The following is a 17,500-nucleotide window of genomic DNA, read 5'->3' on the forward strand; positions in this document are numbered from 1 at the left end:
TCTATGTTTACATTACTATAATCTAGTCCTAACTCCAGTCACACCACTGGTTTTAGGCAATTACAAAGTATCAGTGCACTACTACTCTAATTAAAAAGTGTGTGTGTGTGTGTGTGTGTGTGTGTGTGTGTGTGTGTGTGCCAATCTTCTTGAGCAATTTTAAAAACATCATTCTACTTAAGAGTGTAGTAACACGGTAACTAGGACTATGTAATAATAATTGTGTTTGGTCTCATTCTCAGTTTATTAGCATATGGTATGTTCACAGGGAATCAAGCTGACTTACGTATTGCTTCCCCCTGACTCCTGACCTGTCAGTATAAGTAGGTATCTCTTTTCAATGAAATCTACTTTCACATGGGTTAATTGGCATGCAGATCCGTGACTCCATGAGTCACTGTGCATATGGTCATTTTCATAAATGTAAATCTATCAGCGTGATACGGCGGCCTAGGATAGGGGCCATCCCAGTTTAATATATTCTCATTTATTTGAGAAATGGTAAAAAGTTTTCAATGCTATCTGATTGACCCGTCTTCTCCACAGTTCCTGCCACTTTCTGCCAACTTTGATTAAAACGAGGAAGGGTTGGAAGTAATTTACTCTACTGTAAGCCAGGGACAGATAGCATCAGGAAGACTTTATTTGATATGCTAAACCCTTATGAGGCAGTGAACGATGCCGATTCATTAACTCTAACTCCTCCCTTTGATCAGTTCGTGTTCAATTATCACCAATTATTTGAAACCAGATCAAACATCAGCAATATCAGTGGGAAGACTTAATTTAAACATACGGAATCATTACAACACAGTGTGTTCTGGCCAACATACTGCAATTGGTATGTAACACAAAAATAGTGTACTCAACGCAGAATTAGGGAAAATAAAAGAAATATCTGTTTAACTTGAGAATAGTTTGTTTATTCGATATTGTCTATAAGTGATATACAATATTTCCTTTAGATCAATTACCTTATTTTGTAACGTTCAAAGTTCAAAGCTGATTGGACCTGGGAAAACTGAAGTATCTATGCTGTTGTGGACTCTCAAGGTAGAGGCTTGCAAAACTTGGACTTAAATTTGTATTTCTGATTCTGTGTTTGTGTGTGTGTTGCAAGATTACATAATATATATATATAGCAGCTGTTTTTTTATTATCATTATCATTAGTAAGCCTATCCGATTAAAATGTAAATCTAGTCATATATCCTTGCATATTTTTAGCAACATTAATTTGTCTAGTCACGTTAGTGTAGTAGCCTAGTCTAGTAAATGACAGACTCAATGCCATCCCAACAGTCTGTTTTTATCAAAGAACTTTCAAACAATTGATTTCTGTTGTTACGATCCTTCCTCTTGTTTACCGAAGGCTCTAACTGAAAACCGAGTGCGCGTGAGAGCTGGTGTGTGTGTGTGTGTGCGCGCGTGAGAGCCGGTGTTCGTGTGTGTGTGTGCGCGTGAGAGCTGGTGTAAAACTTGAGATCCTCGGGAGGGGTTATTAGGCAATCATTTCACACTTTACTCCAAAACACTCTTGTGCGAATCAACTCTTCTTCTCTGCTCTCAACTCCCTATAAACACCTGCTTCAACCACGACTCTAAACAAAGCAGCAAGGGAATCAACTCTTCTTCTCTGCTCTCAACTCCCTATAAACACCTGCTTCAACCACGACTCTAAACAAAGCAGCAAGGGAATTAGAGTCAATACTCACAATGAACAATATTTAAAAACAGGCCCATTTTCAGTTCTTACACTTGCATCACATGATTAAAGAGTAAATGTAGAAACTTGAGAATTGATGTAGCTGCTTGATTACTTTAATACTCCTAGTGTATGTGTGTGTGTGTGTGTGTTTGTGTGTTTGTGGGATGTTTAACACAGACAAACAGCTTAATCTCCCTGTGGAGTGGCACACAGGCACCAGCCTGTCCACACATCACATAGCCACTGAGGAGGCTCTGTGTGTATGTTTGTGTGTTTGTGTGTGTGTGTGTGTGTGTGTGTGTGTGTGTGTGTGTGTGTGTGTGTGTGCATGTGTGTGTGTATGTGTGTTGCTATCTCAAACTCTCTCATGCGAGTAAAAACCTGTCCCTTGGTCCTTCATCCACAGAGGGATCCACTCTCTGGCTGTCCACTAAACTAAACGTTTATATCAATAAGAAATGGTCCTGCCGCGGAACATGGAGGACAAACCCTGGCTTCCTCCTGGAGGACACTTTAGGTACCTTTATAGAACCAGCTTGTGCATTCTAGAATCTTTAACGGTTTCACAGCTTGCTTTCAAATGGGAACTCTTCATGATTCTATTTAAAAACATCTATTTATTTTGTGTTCTTTTGTGTTCCTTCTTATTCAGACAATGACCTACAATACCACAGATCTGTGCATACCAGTAAGGTTCTTTGTGTGTTCAAGGGTTCATGGCAAACCAACATAGTCACAGGCCTAATAAAAGCTTATTTTGAAAGGGTACATGGCAGGGGCATTGATTCTGCCTGAAAAGGTATGGTATCACAAGACCTAACTCCTAATTGTGGACATGATGTTTTACTTTTGCATCATTCAAGAAGCTGTTCTTTTTTATGAACATCCTTTTCACAACCCCCCAAACACACACAAGTATGGATGCTTTCACACTCTCACATTCTCACACACTCACACACACACACACACACACACACACACACACACGCATACACACACACATACACACACACACACACACAGAGGAACACTGACTTGAGATAAGAGGAAATGGAGAGAATGTTAGCTGATTTCTGTGAGGCATGAAATCATGGAAATTGCAAGGGATGTGAGAGGAAAGGGAGAGGGAGGAGGGGCTCACCATGAGAGAAAAATAGAGAGGGGGAGAGAGAGAGGGAAAGGGGGGAGGAGGAGGTTTTTCGGTGAGAGAGAGAGAGAGAGAGAGAGAGAGAGAGAGAGATGGTGATAGCAAAAGCTGGGTTGTGTGAGATCGAAAGCTTCAGATTGACTGCTGTGAAATCTTCTCCTGATGCGTGGGCCCCAGAGGTACACTCACCCCAGCTCACCCCTCCATGTGTGTGTGTTTGTGTGTGAGTGTGTGTGTGTGTGTTTGTGTGTGTGTGTGTGTGTGTGTGTTTGTGTGTGTGTGTGTGTGTGTGTGTGTTTCTATATTTGTTTGTGTGTGTATGCATGCACATTTGTCCATTTGTATGTCTGTGTGTGATCGTGTTTGTGTGTGTGATCGTGTTTGTGTGTTTAATTGTGTGTGTCAGTGTGTGTGTGTGTGTGTGTGTGTGTGTGTGTGTGTGTGTGTGTGTGTGCGTGTGTGCGTGTGTGTGTGTGTGTATGCATGCGTCAGAAGATAAGTGACAGCACCCCCCCACCCCCTTCTCTGCATCTGGCATTAATTACTGTGCTTGTGCTTCAGCCCATTGTGCTCCTCGTCTCCAGAGGGCCTGGCACACAGAATCAGAGACAATCACCCCAAATGACAACCTGAGGAAGGCCCAATCACCCACGTCAGCACCCAGATTAGGGGGCAAGGCCACGTCATGATACACACCTCGCTGGGTGTCATTGCAACAGGGCTGTTGCTGGAAAGCAATCAGATCGGAAGTGATAACACCACTGCAATGCTAAAGCTGAAATCCTCTATGATCCAGTCAGAGATGGATTTTTCCCCTTTTCTTTTTTTTACATTTTGACATCATGAAAATCTTCCCTGTGGTCATTTCCACAACTTAAAACTCAACACTACAGTTTGGGGGTTTATATACAATAAGATATTTACTACACTTTTCTCACCTTTAAGCCATAAACCGTAAGATTGTTTTTTAACATTTAGGGTGCCTTATAATAATGCTGCAGTAATATGAAGCCAGTTACCTCAAACTCAAAAACTCTTTTTTTTCCCCTTTAGCTGTTGCTAACTCTATTCTCTAACATGGATGATGGACTGCTCCTATCATAGAGCAGATGAGTCGTAGATAGCAGACGACTCAATTTCACAACTATGACTGACAACTATGAAGGAATTAAAAAGATCTCATTAAGATTTTTCACTGTACACACGTAACTAATTCACCCGCATGATGATGTGATAGAGTAAAAGACCTGCATACAGAGTGGTCCATGATAGCCCGCATATGTGTGAACTGAATGATGATAGCCGGGTGGCCATGGCTATACCTGTCTAAAAATCTGAAGAGCTGTGTGGTCCTGTTTGGCCACTGGGGTGACCTTCATGGTGCCTGAATCGATAGCGATTAAGTGGCTTAAGCTTTGGCAAGCAGGCTCATGGGATGGTAGAGAACCTTACTACCAACATGTCAATGTACACCAAACACAAACATACACACACACACACACACACACACACACACACACACACACACACAGCAAACACATACAAAGGCACACACACACACACACACACACAGCAAACACAAACATACACAGGCACACAAACACTCACATACACACAGCAAACATACACACAGACAGAGACAGAGGGACGGAGAGAGAGAGAGGGAAATGCTGTCAGGTTTTCAACAAACAGCCTGCGTATTGTGTCTTTTTTTCACTTGGGTAGTTGATTTTCCTGTTCCACTGTGGTCTTTGAAGAACATAACAAACACACAATATCACGTGTTCATGTGTTCACACTCATGTGCTCTTCAAACCCCTTCACTGTGTGAGGCACGCCTCCGTTTCGGCTCTGGTCCAGTTCAGGGGCGGATTCGCCACATCCGGACCAGATCCGAGCCAGATCGGTTCCAGAGATGGCCTCTGCCTGGTCTGCCTGGTGTGCCATAAATGAGCTATTTGCTGCCACATACGTTTCCAGCAGGTAAGGGTAATTGGTTGCCTGATTGCACAGAGTGGCGTACCACAGGGTGCAATAGCTATGGGGACGGACAGCCGCGCTGGAGTGCAAGAATAACAACATCTCTGCTGAAATGTGTTCAGAACTAAAGTTGTTTTTCTTTCCTTCTAAAGATGTGTTGGATCTTTTCTCTGTCTTTCATTACTAAAATAATATGCTGTAGTTGTTGAGGTGCGCACAGTAAGACGGCAACAGTCTGATTCACCTAACAGCCTCAGGGCCCGATGCAGACATTGGTACAGTGATGGGGGTGCTTCTGGTCAAGGGGGCACAGATCAAAACCCAGATGCCAACGAGAGGAGTATATCAAGGAGTGAGTTTCAGTCCAACATGATACTTTAATTTCTAATGTAGCTTGTCTCAGCCTGTCTCAGTTTCCTTCGCCTACGGCAGTGGTCAGTATGTCTCTGAACATCAATCAATATCAACATCAATAGTAATATTATAGTATTTACAACACATTTTTCACAAAGTGTTACAGTTAATGCAGAAAGCAAAGCTCATTCTATCCAAAATGTCTGTCTTCAGCCCAAATGAACACATGAGCACATTATAAGAGGGACAGATGATTTGACCTTTATTGTATGCGTCAAACAACATCAAATTTCCGTTTCTGTGCTTTTTCACAGCATCAGATAAGATTCATAGATATTGTGAGGGTCGCATACTTGCAATTTCAGCCCTTTTGCTTGGGTTGGCTCTGACCTCGTCTGCGCCCCTTTGAGTTCTCGCCCCAAGAATAGCTTAGTGGGGTATTGGATGGCCTGATTTACAGCTCCCTCCAACTCAAGAGAAAGTGGGAGGTTGGATTATCGACCCGTTCCCACATGTTTCCATTCACAAGCTTCAAATTTACAGTTCCAGGCCGCAGATATGATCTCCAGTAACAGACTTAAATAACACATCGCTAAGGGGATCCTGCAATCAAGCAGGATGAGGAAGATTCACCTTAAGCTGACAGCAGAGATAACCCAAGGACCAGCGGGTAAAATACTGCGGCGTACCAGCAAATAAAAACAGACATGAACTCGCTAAACCCTGGGTGAATACATGCACATTCACATTCAAGACACAGCGTCCCATTTTCCATCAACTGCCCTTACTTCAGTACACTTACATAATTAGTGTGCTACTGTAAGTACTATGTACTTATCACTTAAGGACATATTGTTACAAGTTCTACAAAAATAAATTTGTACACATAATTTAGACACCTAAGGAGACAAAATAGAAAAATTAAAACTACAGAAGCCTCCGTTGACTTCAGATGGCAAACATGAGATGGCGCAGCACAGGGAGACTATGAGGCCCAGTAGTGGAGGAAGCAAGGCCAGGGCCCTGACAGAGCTCCACCTCTCCAGAGAGCAGCTGTCAGGAGCCGCTGAGCTGCTAACGACTCTGGACGAACCCCAGCAAGAGAGCGGGGAGGGGATTCAGGTCTCTGTCAGAGCCTGTGCTGCTAGCTGGGGGTGTCTGAGGCCTGGATGAAGAGGAGGAGGAGAGAGGGGGTGAGACGGCCAAAAAGGGCAGGGCAGGGAACACCTGACAGAGGCTGGGTCATGGATGAAAGATGGAGAGAGCAAGAGAGGAAAGAGAGGAATGGGGCAGTGGAGAGGGAGACGGCCAGGCATTGGGCGGGGAACACCTGACAGGTGTTAAGTGTGGTCGGACTCTGAGCACCGAACAACGGCTTCATGCTTCAGAAATGAGAGCCTGACCCGAGATACACCGACATCAGCGCTCACTACAAGGCTACGGACACCAGTCTGCCTTTTCAATTTCACCTTTCTGACCGTGAGAGGAAAATAGCCTGTATAATAATTCATATAATTTGTGAAACAATGTTCTTTATGCCCCTCCGAATTATACTGTTATCTAAAGCTTCAAAACATTTTTGTTTTGTCAAGGAAAACTACATATTACATCTTTAATGCCATGTTGTGAAGCTGTCTAAAGCAGTCAGGTTATTGAGTTGCAGGCTTTAAGATGCGTGCCGATGGGTGGGCCTGCTGCCTGGGCTGGTGTAATCAGCCCCCTGCAGGTGAAGCACGGAGCCTCAGAGAGGGCCCAGGGCAGGGCACAGACAGCTTCATTTAACTGGTAGACCACACACCACAAGCAAGCGGAGTGTGATTGTGCGATGTCACACACACACACACACACACACACACACACACACACACACACACACACCACACGTGCACACACATATTTAAAGGGGTTATGTACGTTTTTTAGACAGAGTCTGAGCCACCCAGCAAGGCAACTTGTTGCAGATGAGATATAGATTTATTTTAGGGTTGTGTTTCATACAGTGCGCTGCCACAGAGATGCAGCTTCATTTTCGGCTTACGTTGTGTACGACGTGTTATATCTGAGTTGGGGCTGAGTTTTACCATTACACTGTGTAGAGTGTTCTCAATGCCTTGTGGGTGCAGCACCTCTGACAGACGGGTGAGTGACACTCGGGAAGAGGCGTGTTTGCGCCTGTTGGCGGCTCCGCGGACATGAATGACATGAGTGTCCGTGGGAGAGCGAGCGCAGGCTGTGGTACGGTGCGGCACAACGTGGTGCGGCAAGATGGGAGGGCTGTCCACACCAAAGCTCTCCCTCAGTCAGAGCACAGGCAGCAGCATACTGTGGAATGAGGCACTCCACCAGATGCCAGAGCTGATCACCATGCCTGACACTCACCGCAAAGAGAGTCGAGGAAGAAACGGAAAAAAAGAAAAAAAAAAGATATGGTGTGGTTTCAGGAGGGAGAGTTTTCTTCTCTCTCAGACAGGATTTCTGCAGCTTCTACTTTCAGTTATCTAAGATTACACTTCCTGACAAAACCAGACCACATTCGATACTGTATAAGGACCACCAGGACCTCTGCATTCAATTGGGCAGAACTTGAACGCAGAGAAAATGAACAGGAGTTGAAGATAGGTTAGATGCTTATGATATGTGTAATGACAAATATGATTACAGCTGAGGTAAGAAATGAAGAGAAATCCAAGCGAATAACACTAAATTCCACAGAAGTTTCGGATAAAATCCTTCTCCACTTATGCAACAAAAGTTCTTCTGCAGCAAATATAATTTTGCACTGTATGCCTTCGATTCACATTTGATTTGAAAGGAATTAAATGAATACCAAAGGAACAATGCAATGCAATTTAATTTACAACAATACTGTCTGTGTATTTGTGTAAACACCAGAACATTATAATCTCTTTTCAGCTGAGTTCTGTCTAGACAACCTAGGCAAGTAGTGCTGGGGGGGGGGGGGCTTTAGGATAATTACACTTGCAGACAAGAGAGTGCTTCAGAAATAGACTCTTAGCAGGACTCAAGCAGGGATAATGTTGTCAATCAGCGACCCCTCTCTGCAAATCTATCTGACTTCTCAGGCTTTCCACGCTCACCTGCAATCTGCACTCTTTTTTTTTGGTGGAGTGGCCCCAGAAGCACAGCAGCACTAACCTTAATCAAGAAAGGCGGCAGAATATGTTCATTCGTTTGAGTGGCTTTCTGCAAAGGGATTCTAATAGACTTCTCCTGTTTTTACTTAGATATTTGCAAGGGGGGGGGGGGAAGTTTTGGAAATAACAAAATGTTACGTTTCCCTCCTTTTGCCACAGAAATGGCCCTGTGCAGGAACTTTTTGCACAGAATGCAGAGGGACAACAATGACTCTACCTGTGCAGCATCATCAAAATCCTCATGGAACCGATGACTGTGGTCTAGATCTAGAATGTGACCTGAATTTGGATAAATCCCCTCCAGATTCAGCTGTTTTCTTATCTGTGTACTTTAAGCTGCTCTGCTTACAATTGACACGTGCAAGAGAAACAGCCAGTCTCCAGTCAAACAGCAGTAACCTAACCGACTGATTTCCCACACAGACACAGCAAACATAAAAAGTCATTTTTGAGCTGGATTCATGTGGCAGACTTTGGCTGGGTGTACAAACCGACAAAGCATTAGAGATAGAGTGAGAAAAAAGAGAGAGAGACAGAGAGAGAGAGTGTAGGGAAAGATAGCAGAGAGAGAGAGAGAGAGAGAGGGAGAGTGGGGAAAGATAGCAGAGAGAGAGAGAGTAGGGAAAGATAGCAGAGGGGGGGACATAACAGAGAGAGAGCGAGAGAGAGAGAGTGGAAAGATAGCAGAGAGAGAGAGAGAGTAGGGAAAGATAGCTGAGAGAGAGAGAGTGGAAGAAAGAGAGATAGCAGAGAGAGGGGGCATAGCAGAGAGAGAGAGAGAGAGAGAGCGAGAGTGGAAGAGAGAGAGAGTAGGGAAAGATAACTGAGATAGAGAGAGAGGGAGATAGAGAGAGAGTAGGGAAAGATAGCAGAGAGTGGGGGGGGCATAGCAGAGAGAGAGGGAGAGAGAGAGGGAGAGAGAGAGAGTAGGGCAAGATAGCAGAGAGGTATTTGAAATGACCGACTGCAGCCCTAAAAGGCCGTGCACTCACCTCTCTCGCAGGTGCGAGCCCAGTAGCCGGTGCCGGTGCAGTCACAGATGAAGCGGTTCCATCCTTCCTTGCACACGCCCTTGTTCTTGCACGGGTAGCTCTCGCACTGCTTCCCCGCGAGCCGATTGCACGAGGGCTTGATGCCGGCGCCGTTCTGCGCCTCAGCGATCTGCCTGATGTCCTTGCTGCGCCCGTCGATGAACAGGTCTCGGATGCAGCCCACGTAGCCGTAGTTGAGCATGGCAGTCCAGAGCTCGGTGGGCAGGATGAGCCCGGCCCGGCTCTCAGGAAGCCCACCCAGGTACATCTCTCCCTCCAGGTCGAGAATCTCACTCTCGCCGCTGGCAGTGAAGGGGGTGCGCCGGCTGTTCACCGATATGGTTCCTACCCCAAAGACACAAAAATGTAGAGTTATTTTATGCGTCTGTGAAGTTTTAAAATTATATTATTGACCATTCCAAGTGATAAAACCTGCTCATAAAAAAAGATGTTTGCCCCCTTTTCAACAAACAACACTCTAGTAGGGGCCCTAAAGCAACCCCAACAAAGTAAATATATACAATGACTTTGTCCACACAGGTATAGCATAGGGCCAAATATATACAATGACTTTGTCCACAAAGGTATAGCACAGGGCCATATAGGATGTGACAGTCCTAGTTCAAAGATGGCCCACAAAAGGGGGTTATGCTGACCCAAAAGTCTTAGCAACATGTGGTTAATCAACCTTAAACAGAACCCTTAAAAAGGATCTTCTGGATCTTTCAGGATTCTTCTGTGAGGATGAGGTTCTGATCTGGTCTTTCTGTTCTAATTTTCCATAACACTAATGCTATGTGCTATCCTTTAATATTCTGTGAAGATTACATTTAAGTTTCCATAGAGACTAGGGTGGAAAGATCATCGATAGCTTGTGACACGGCTTACGAAAAGCTCAGCAGAATTCTGACCGGATATCGATCAGTTGTGGGGATGACTGCGTTCCACCGAGTCTGATTACGTCTGAGTTTACATTCACAGTCATGACGGCGCGGTTGAGACGTCTGATTCTGGGACGTGACGATTGGGGAAGTTATCCAGCGTGAAGTCTTGTTTGATCAGACTAGTGATTTATGGCGCTGTCAGTGCCGGCGGAGGGCTTGTGAAGGGTAGTGGAGAGATGTGAGACTCCAGAGGCCTCTCGGTAACTCGGTGCCCCCTTTTAAAAAGCATCAGTGTTCGGAGCGGAGACTCTGCTAACGCTCCGCTTCAGAGAGGAGCTCAAATGACTCCACAGAGGGGCGAAGATAAAACAGAGATTGACGGGAAGAGAGACAAAAAGATTTAAAGAGGTGGCAAGAAGAGGAAACTCGCTGTGGATGTGTACTTTGTGTGCATGTGTGTGTGTGTGACTGTGCGTGTTTTTGTGTGTGTGTGTGAGTAAGTAAGTAAGTAAGTGTTACAATGGTTATAAGTATGTCTATAAATCTGTGTGTGTGTGTTTGTGTGAACGTGTGAAAATGTGCTTGTGGGTTGCGTTTGGCTTTCTGTGCATCCGTGTGTGCGTGTGTGTATAAGAGCGAAAGAGTAAGAGAGAGCAGATCTACTGTGTATCTTAACCTGCATGTCTATAGACAGCACAGTGCCTCGGTGGATTACAATGACAGTTTACACCCTGATATACTGCTTACAGCTTACAGCTCCCGAGTCTGCAGTGGCAGTCTCAACACACACAAAATGTCAGGCAGAAACCCAGAGAAGCAGCTCTGGGACCAGAGATCAATAGAATAATCTGCCCAGAAATGACACCCTCTCTGTCACCTCCACACTCTTGTCTTCAGGTCTGCATTATTTATGGCCCTCAGGGCCGAGGTGCAGCCTGGTGATATGAACTGATACAGAGTGGTAGTGGATCAATTGAGCAAAGTACAGGAAGTCAAGGGCAATGAAGGAATCACAAACAACACAGAGGGAAATTAGGGGGTTTATATACACCAGGTCTGTGTTTCTGTGTGTGAGTGCATGGACAAAAGGTGTTTTAAAGTAGTATAAGCCTTGTAAGACATTAGAGTGTGTGTGTGTGTGTGTGTGTGTGTGTGTGTGTGTGTGTGTGTGTGTGTGTGTGTGTGTGTGTGTGTGAGAAATGTAAGAAGTGAGAGTGGAGAAAAACCCTGTGCTCTAGTTTGCCACTGCGACCTTGTTTACGCTTGGTTTAAAAATGCATCTTGGGTGATCGGATCACAAGTGAAGAGAGCTAAAGTCAAGCGTAAGTAAACACCAACACCGACATATTGTGATCCGACTGCCATTTCACCACGTATCTTTTGTAGCGTAAACGCTAATGCCTCCTGATGCGTCCCTGACAAGGACGAAGCAGGAAAATATGTCATCAATGCAAGACGTGGTGGTTGTTTTTGGTGACAGCGTGCCTAACACTTGAGAAAATTGGGTAAAACCAAGTAAGTAAGCAAGTAAAACCAGATGTCATTTTGGCAGAAGATTGAGTGCAAAGGAAACTAGACGACTCCTATCGTAGCCACCTGGGAGGCGCATGAAAGACACAGGTGTGATCTGATCGCCAAAGACGAGAGTCTTCAAACCGAGAGTAAACAGGGCCTTAGTGTCTACCAGGCTCCCACCCACGTTTAGACATTTTGGGTGAGACGGGCCGATGCTGATGTGTTATCTCTGGCTTGCAGCTCTCCCTGTCTTATGGATCCGTATTTGCATGTCTATCTGATGCTTTTACAGAATACAAAAACATTTTAACAACATTTAGAGCCATGACAGCTTTAAACAACATAATTTATTAATGAGGTCATTCTAATTTCACCTCTGTTGAGAAGAGATAAAAAGTGTGGGTGGTCTAAAATTCCCCAAATAATTGCAAAAGTTTCTTCAATAAGTTATAGAAGCTTAGTAAGATTGTGGTTTAGACATTAGGCATGGCAATAATCTAAAGGTACAATTAAATGGGTAGACAAGACAGGGAATTTCAAATGCTATTAATGCAATAACTGTTCACTACCCACATTTAGTCCACATGTGGCTGTCTTCCTACGTATACAGTGGGGAAAATAAGTATTTGAACCCCTGCCGATTTCGCAAGTTTGGCCACTCGCAAAGAAATGTGTGATCTAAAGTTGTAATGGTAGGTGTATTTTAACAGTGAGAAACAGAATATCAAATCCAGAAAACTGCATTTTATAACATTTATGACTTTATTTGTATTTGATGCAGAAAATAAGTATTTGAACCCCCAAGCAAACAGCAAGAATTCTGGCTCCCAATGACCAGTTATGTGCCCAAGAAGCACACAGATCAGTCCTCATTAGGCCTAACAAGGTACACCTGATCTCAACTGGTGACGTGTATAAAAGAAACCTGTCCAAAGAATCATACTTCACACCTTCAACCTCACCACCATGGGCAAGACCAAAGAGTTGACCAAGGACGTCAGAGATAAGATTGTAGACCTGCACAAGGCTGGAATGGGTTACAAAACCATCGGCAAGCAGCTTGGTGAGAAGCAGACAACTATTGGTGTGATTATTCATAAATGGAAGCAACACCAAACAACTGTCAATCGCTCTAGGTCTGGGGTTCCATGCAAGATATCCCCTCGTGCGGTATCGGTGATCATCCAAAAGGTGCAGAATAACCCCAGAACTACACAGGGGGAGCTTGTGAATGATCTCAAGGCAGCTGAGACCACAGTCACCAAGAAAACCATTGGCAACACACTACGCCGTAATGGTTTGAAGTACTGCAGCACTCGCAAGGTCCCCCTGCTCAAGGAAGCACATGCACAGGGCCGTCTGAAGTTTGCCAATGAACACTTGAATGATTCTAAGGAGGATTGGGAGACAGGGTGTGGTCAGATGAGACCAAAATCAAGCTCTTTGGCATCAACTCGACTTGCCGCATTTGGAGGGGGAAGAATGCTGAATATGAACACCGTCAAGCATTGAGGTGGAAACATTATGCTTTGGGGCTGTTTCTCTGCCAAGGGTACAGGACGACTCCACTGCATCGAGGGGACTATGGATGGGGCCATGTAACGTGGAATATTGGGCTTGAACCTCATTCCCTCATTCCCTCCCATTGAAAACGCAACCTTAAGGATTTTGAGAGGATCTGCAAAGAGGAGTGGACCAAAATCCCTCCTGAGATGTGTGTAAACCTGGTGACCAACTACAAGAAAAGTCTGACGTCTGTGTTTGCCAACAAGGGTTATTCCACCAAGTACTAAGTCATGTTTTGCTAGGGGTTCAAATACTTATTTTCTGCAGTTTTCTGGATTTTTTTGTTGATATTCTGTTTCTCACAGTTAAAATACACCTACTATTACAATTATAGATCACACATTTCTTTGCAAATGGCCAAACTTGCGAAATCGGCAGGGGTTCAAATACTTATTTTCCCCACTGTATGTGAATATATATACAGTTATGTCAAAATGCAGTTTATATAGCTTTGCTAGACTAGAATTAGAGCAATCGCATTAACATATTGGACAAGAAAATACCACTGACCTGCACGTCCATCCCGTTGGATGTCCACGTGGTACCAGGTTCCGTCGTTCACCTTGCTCTGGGTGGCCTTCACCTTAATGGTCCCCGAGCCCATGTCCAACAGCAGGTACAGGCTTCCGTCCAGGAGCTCCACGGCGAAGAAGTCCACCTTGGTGTTCTTCTGGCGGGCATCCTTGCGGTCCTGGGGCTTCCCATGGGTGAAGAGGATGAGACCGTTGGGCTCGGTGGTGCGGAAGTCGAAGGAGATGGAGCCCATGCGTTTGGTGTTCCACTTAGGCAGGCTGATGTAGGCCTCTGGCGTCTCAAAGGAGATGGGGTCCAGGGTGGCCACGTTCTCGCACTTAAAGTTGGCGTCACCTTGGATCTTCATTTTGGGGTCGGCGATCCGAGCCAAGCGGGACAACTCGAGCCGGATGTCATTGTTTTTGTAGACAACCTATGTAAGACAAAACATTGGGGTTTTATTTGTTACAGCTGGTGTAATACAAAGCACAGAGTTATTATTTGCTTGACCTTCCAATGTTGCTCCGTGGTGTAAGACAAAACACTCTTTCTTGGAGTTGGTCAGGTCACACTTATCGAAGAAGCATACTTTAATTGTGAACATTTTACATAATTGGGTTAGTAACACGTAAGAATACTAATGAAAAAAATTAAGTATTCAACCTAAATTAGTACATTTGACCTAATACTACCTAAAAAGTAGTTTGATGGATTCTACATAATTAGTAAATTGAATGATGGAGAAAAATGGGTCTTTTTTAATGTCTGCACAAGGAGGAAGGACACCATGCTGTTCATAGCATCTGGTGGTTGAGAACATCTATCAGAAGATTGCTCTTGTTCTCATCCCTTCTCTGGTTTGTCAACGTACAGTCTGCGGTTTCTTGATGTTAATGACGGTAGTAATGGCTCTGCTCATTTTAGAGCAGCATCATTTGGACTTCATAAACACACTGAGAAGGTTTATTTCAATAACTATGAAAGCTCCATTAATGTCAGGGGAGGAAATTGACCGTTATAGAATGCTGAAGTCATGAAGATTCCATCATTCATTTCAGTGGGAAATGTTCACTATTTATCTTAAATATCGTAAAACGTATGAACTGTATAAATAGCATCAGTTTCATTTACGAGACCTACGAAATGAAGCTTGAATGAAGTTTCTACATAAAGCGGTTCAAGCTGGATTATTTGCAGAAATCTGTTGTATGGGAATAGGCATCTGGATACATCTGGCCCAGATCTGGCCCTTATTTGGCACTGACGCGTTTCAAAGTCTGCAACTATCAGGGCTGCTTCATGGACACACAGCCCCCTCTGTGTGGCTGTACCTGTGTCTGGCAGCCCTGATAGCTGTGGTAATGACAGGGCCAAAAAGGAAAGCAATGTGCCCATTAGCACAGAGGCGCAGACTCTCTCCTCTTCATCTCATTACAAAGTCTGACATCATGCTTCTCCACTCTCGTCTGGCCGACAAGGCACACTGCCCATTCACACACTCGCTCCAAGTCCCAGTGCCGCAGTGGGAAGATGAGGATGAAAAGCCAACAGCCAAAAATAAACCTTGATCAAAGTACTGTTTAGTGAGATTAAAAATGTGTGTGTGTGTGTGTGTGTGTGTGTGTGTGTGTGTGTGTGTGTGTGTGTGTGTGTCGGGTGTGTGTGCGTTTGTGATTGTATGCTTGTACAGTTAAAATTGACACTGAAATGTCTGCTGGCAAATGATAGGAAGCAAAGCAAACCCAAATGTCCTTCGGGTGTATTTCAAGTGGCTTGGAGTTTTTTTTTGTTGTAGTTGTTGTTGTTGTGGTGATGGTTGTGGTTGTTATTGTTGTAGATGTTAGGAGACACACAGCTGTCAACAGAGAGATTTTCCAGCCCTGAGATTACGATAATCCTGGAAGATTTGACAGTAAATCAACACGTGTCCCAGGTGCCCAGGGGAAAAGCGTTGGACTGGGAGATTGTTTCTTCCCACCTCCTGTGAAGCCTGAATGGTGAGAGGGAGGCTGAGCTGCCCCCCCCCCCTCCCCCCTCTCCACAGGCTTTATCACTGAGATCATAAATATCAGCCTCCCCAGGGGGATCTGGGACTAAAACAAAAAGGCTCAAGCACAACAACGAGCGTCGTCCCAACGAACGACAAACACGCAAGCCATGGCAAATGGATCGGCTGCAGACACTATTTAATCACACAACAGCTTCCCAGGCTCTCTATGAGGGTTTAGTGACATTTGGTCCACTTAGGTCCACAGTCCTTACCAAGACAATATATCACTGGGTTACTTTGACTACTTACATAGATCACTGGCAGACAACTTATGCACCTAAAATATCAATCATTAATTCACAAGATGTTACCAGTGTCTACATGCAGCATATGATTGGACATTATGACCCTGGTAGCATACAATTGGACAAAATCTTAGAAGTTCATGCATTCATAATTAATTTGTTTTATTTTCTGCATGATATGGCTTTTGCAAAATTAAACTACTAAAAATACCCTCATCTATTAATTCCCTTCATCAAGTCATTTTGCCACATTATTACCGTACGTACATATGAATGTGCACACAAAACTTTTAACGAGCTTTGCTTCTTCATATGGTGCAAAGGAAAGCTCCTTATCATTAGAGTCGAGTGTACAATTATGTGTAACGTAAGAAAATGTCTCATATATATTTTGCCACATAACAAACCATTACATTACAATTGCAATACCATTGGACACACATTTGAGAGGTGATGGAAGATATAGATAATAATCTTCTAATCTTCTGATAAGGTCTTTCAGGTATTTGCCATTGTTCACAGCACTGGAGACATGAGCTATGCAGCAGTGACCCTATGAGTCAACATGTCCGCCGTGAGAAAATAACGTGGCTGTCAGCCACTGCAGCCCCGGCAGTCAACTGCTGGTCGTCACTGGAGGCAACAGAGTGACCTTGAAGAATTTACAAGGCTGGAAATCACCAAGCACTGATTAGACAATGATGCCTATTATTTGTTATATCATCACTGTCTTTTTTCTCTGCCTCAGACGGCGTACTGATGCATTTTTCATCATCTAAATCAGATTTCCCCCTCGCCGCAATCTCAACACGTCACTGCCACTGTTCCCTGTGCAAATTGATACTTTGCAATTTCTCTCATTTGATCCTTTGTCATTTGGAGTGTTCAACTGTCGTGTGAAATGTCAGACTGCTAAATTCATGTGATGAGACAGGCCGCTCGTGGAGATGTCTGAAGCCTAATGGCTGTCTCCAGCGCAGACTTAAAACTAAATTGTTTCCCCATTAGCTTCAGCAAGTCAGCAAGCAGCAAATGGCTTCGTGAAAAACCCGCTAATGTAGATAGCCGTACGCTCTGTGTCTTAATGTATTTGAAATAAGCTATGAGAATAATTTCAACATTTATCATTGTTTGTGAGTGTGCTTTTCATTGTATTTTAGCATTACGAGTTTATAGCCAGTTGACAAAATGGAATAAAACAGGATGATCAATCAATCCCCGATGTATACACAGAGACAGCCACTCTCCCCTGATAGCAGAAGATTATCGATGGCATCTGGACCAGATAAGAGCCTGACCTGGGCCAGATCTGGGCCAGATAAGGGGCACATTTGGCCCGGATCTGTTCTCAAA

At 44.2% G+C, this 17,500-nt stretch overlaps 1 protein-coding gene across 25 annotated transcripts in view; it reads right to left on the minus strand.

The window, feature by feature from the left end:
• Positions 1-17,500, minus strand: part of nrxn3a (neurexin 3a) — a 266,234-nt gene that overhangs the window by 171,041 nt on the left and 77,693 nt on the right. For all 25 annotated transcript variants that reach the window (XM_031579973.2, XM_031579975.2, XM_031579984.2 and 22 more), the window contains 2 exons: positions 13,850-14,285; positions 9,336-9,719 (listed from right to left, as the gene is read on the minus strand). In XM_031579973.2, the coding sequence (XP_031435833.1) occupies positions 9,336-9,719; positions 13,850-14,285 (820 nt within the window). The remainder of the gene's footprint in view (positions 1-9,335; positions 9,720-13,849; positions 14,286-17,500) is intronic.

Source organism: Clupea harengus, chromosome 14 (genome assembly GCF_900700415.2).
Source record: "Clupea harengus chromosome 14, Ch_v2.0.2, whole genome shotgun sequence".
Classification (NCBI taxonomy): Eukaryota; Metazoa; Chordata; class Actinopteri; order Clupeiformes; family Clupeidae; genus Clupea; species Clupea harengus.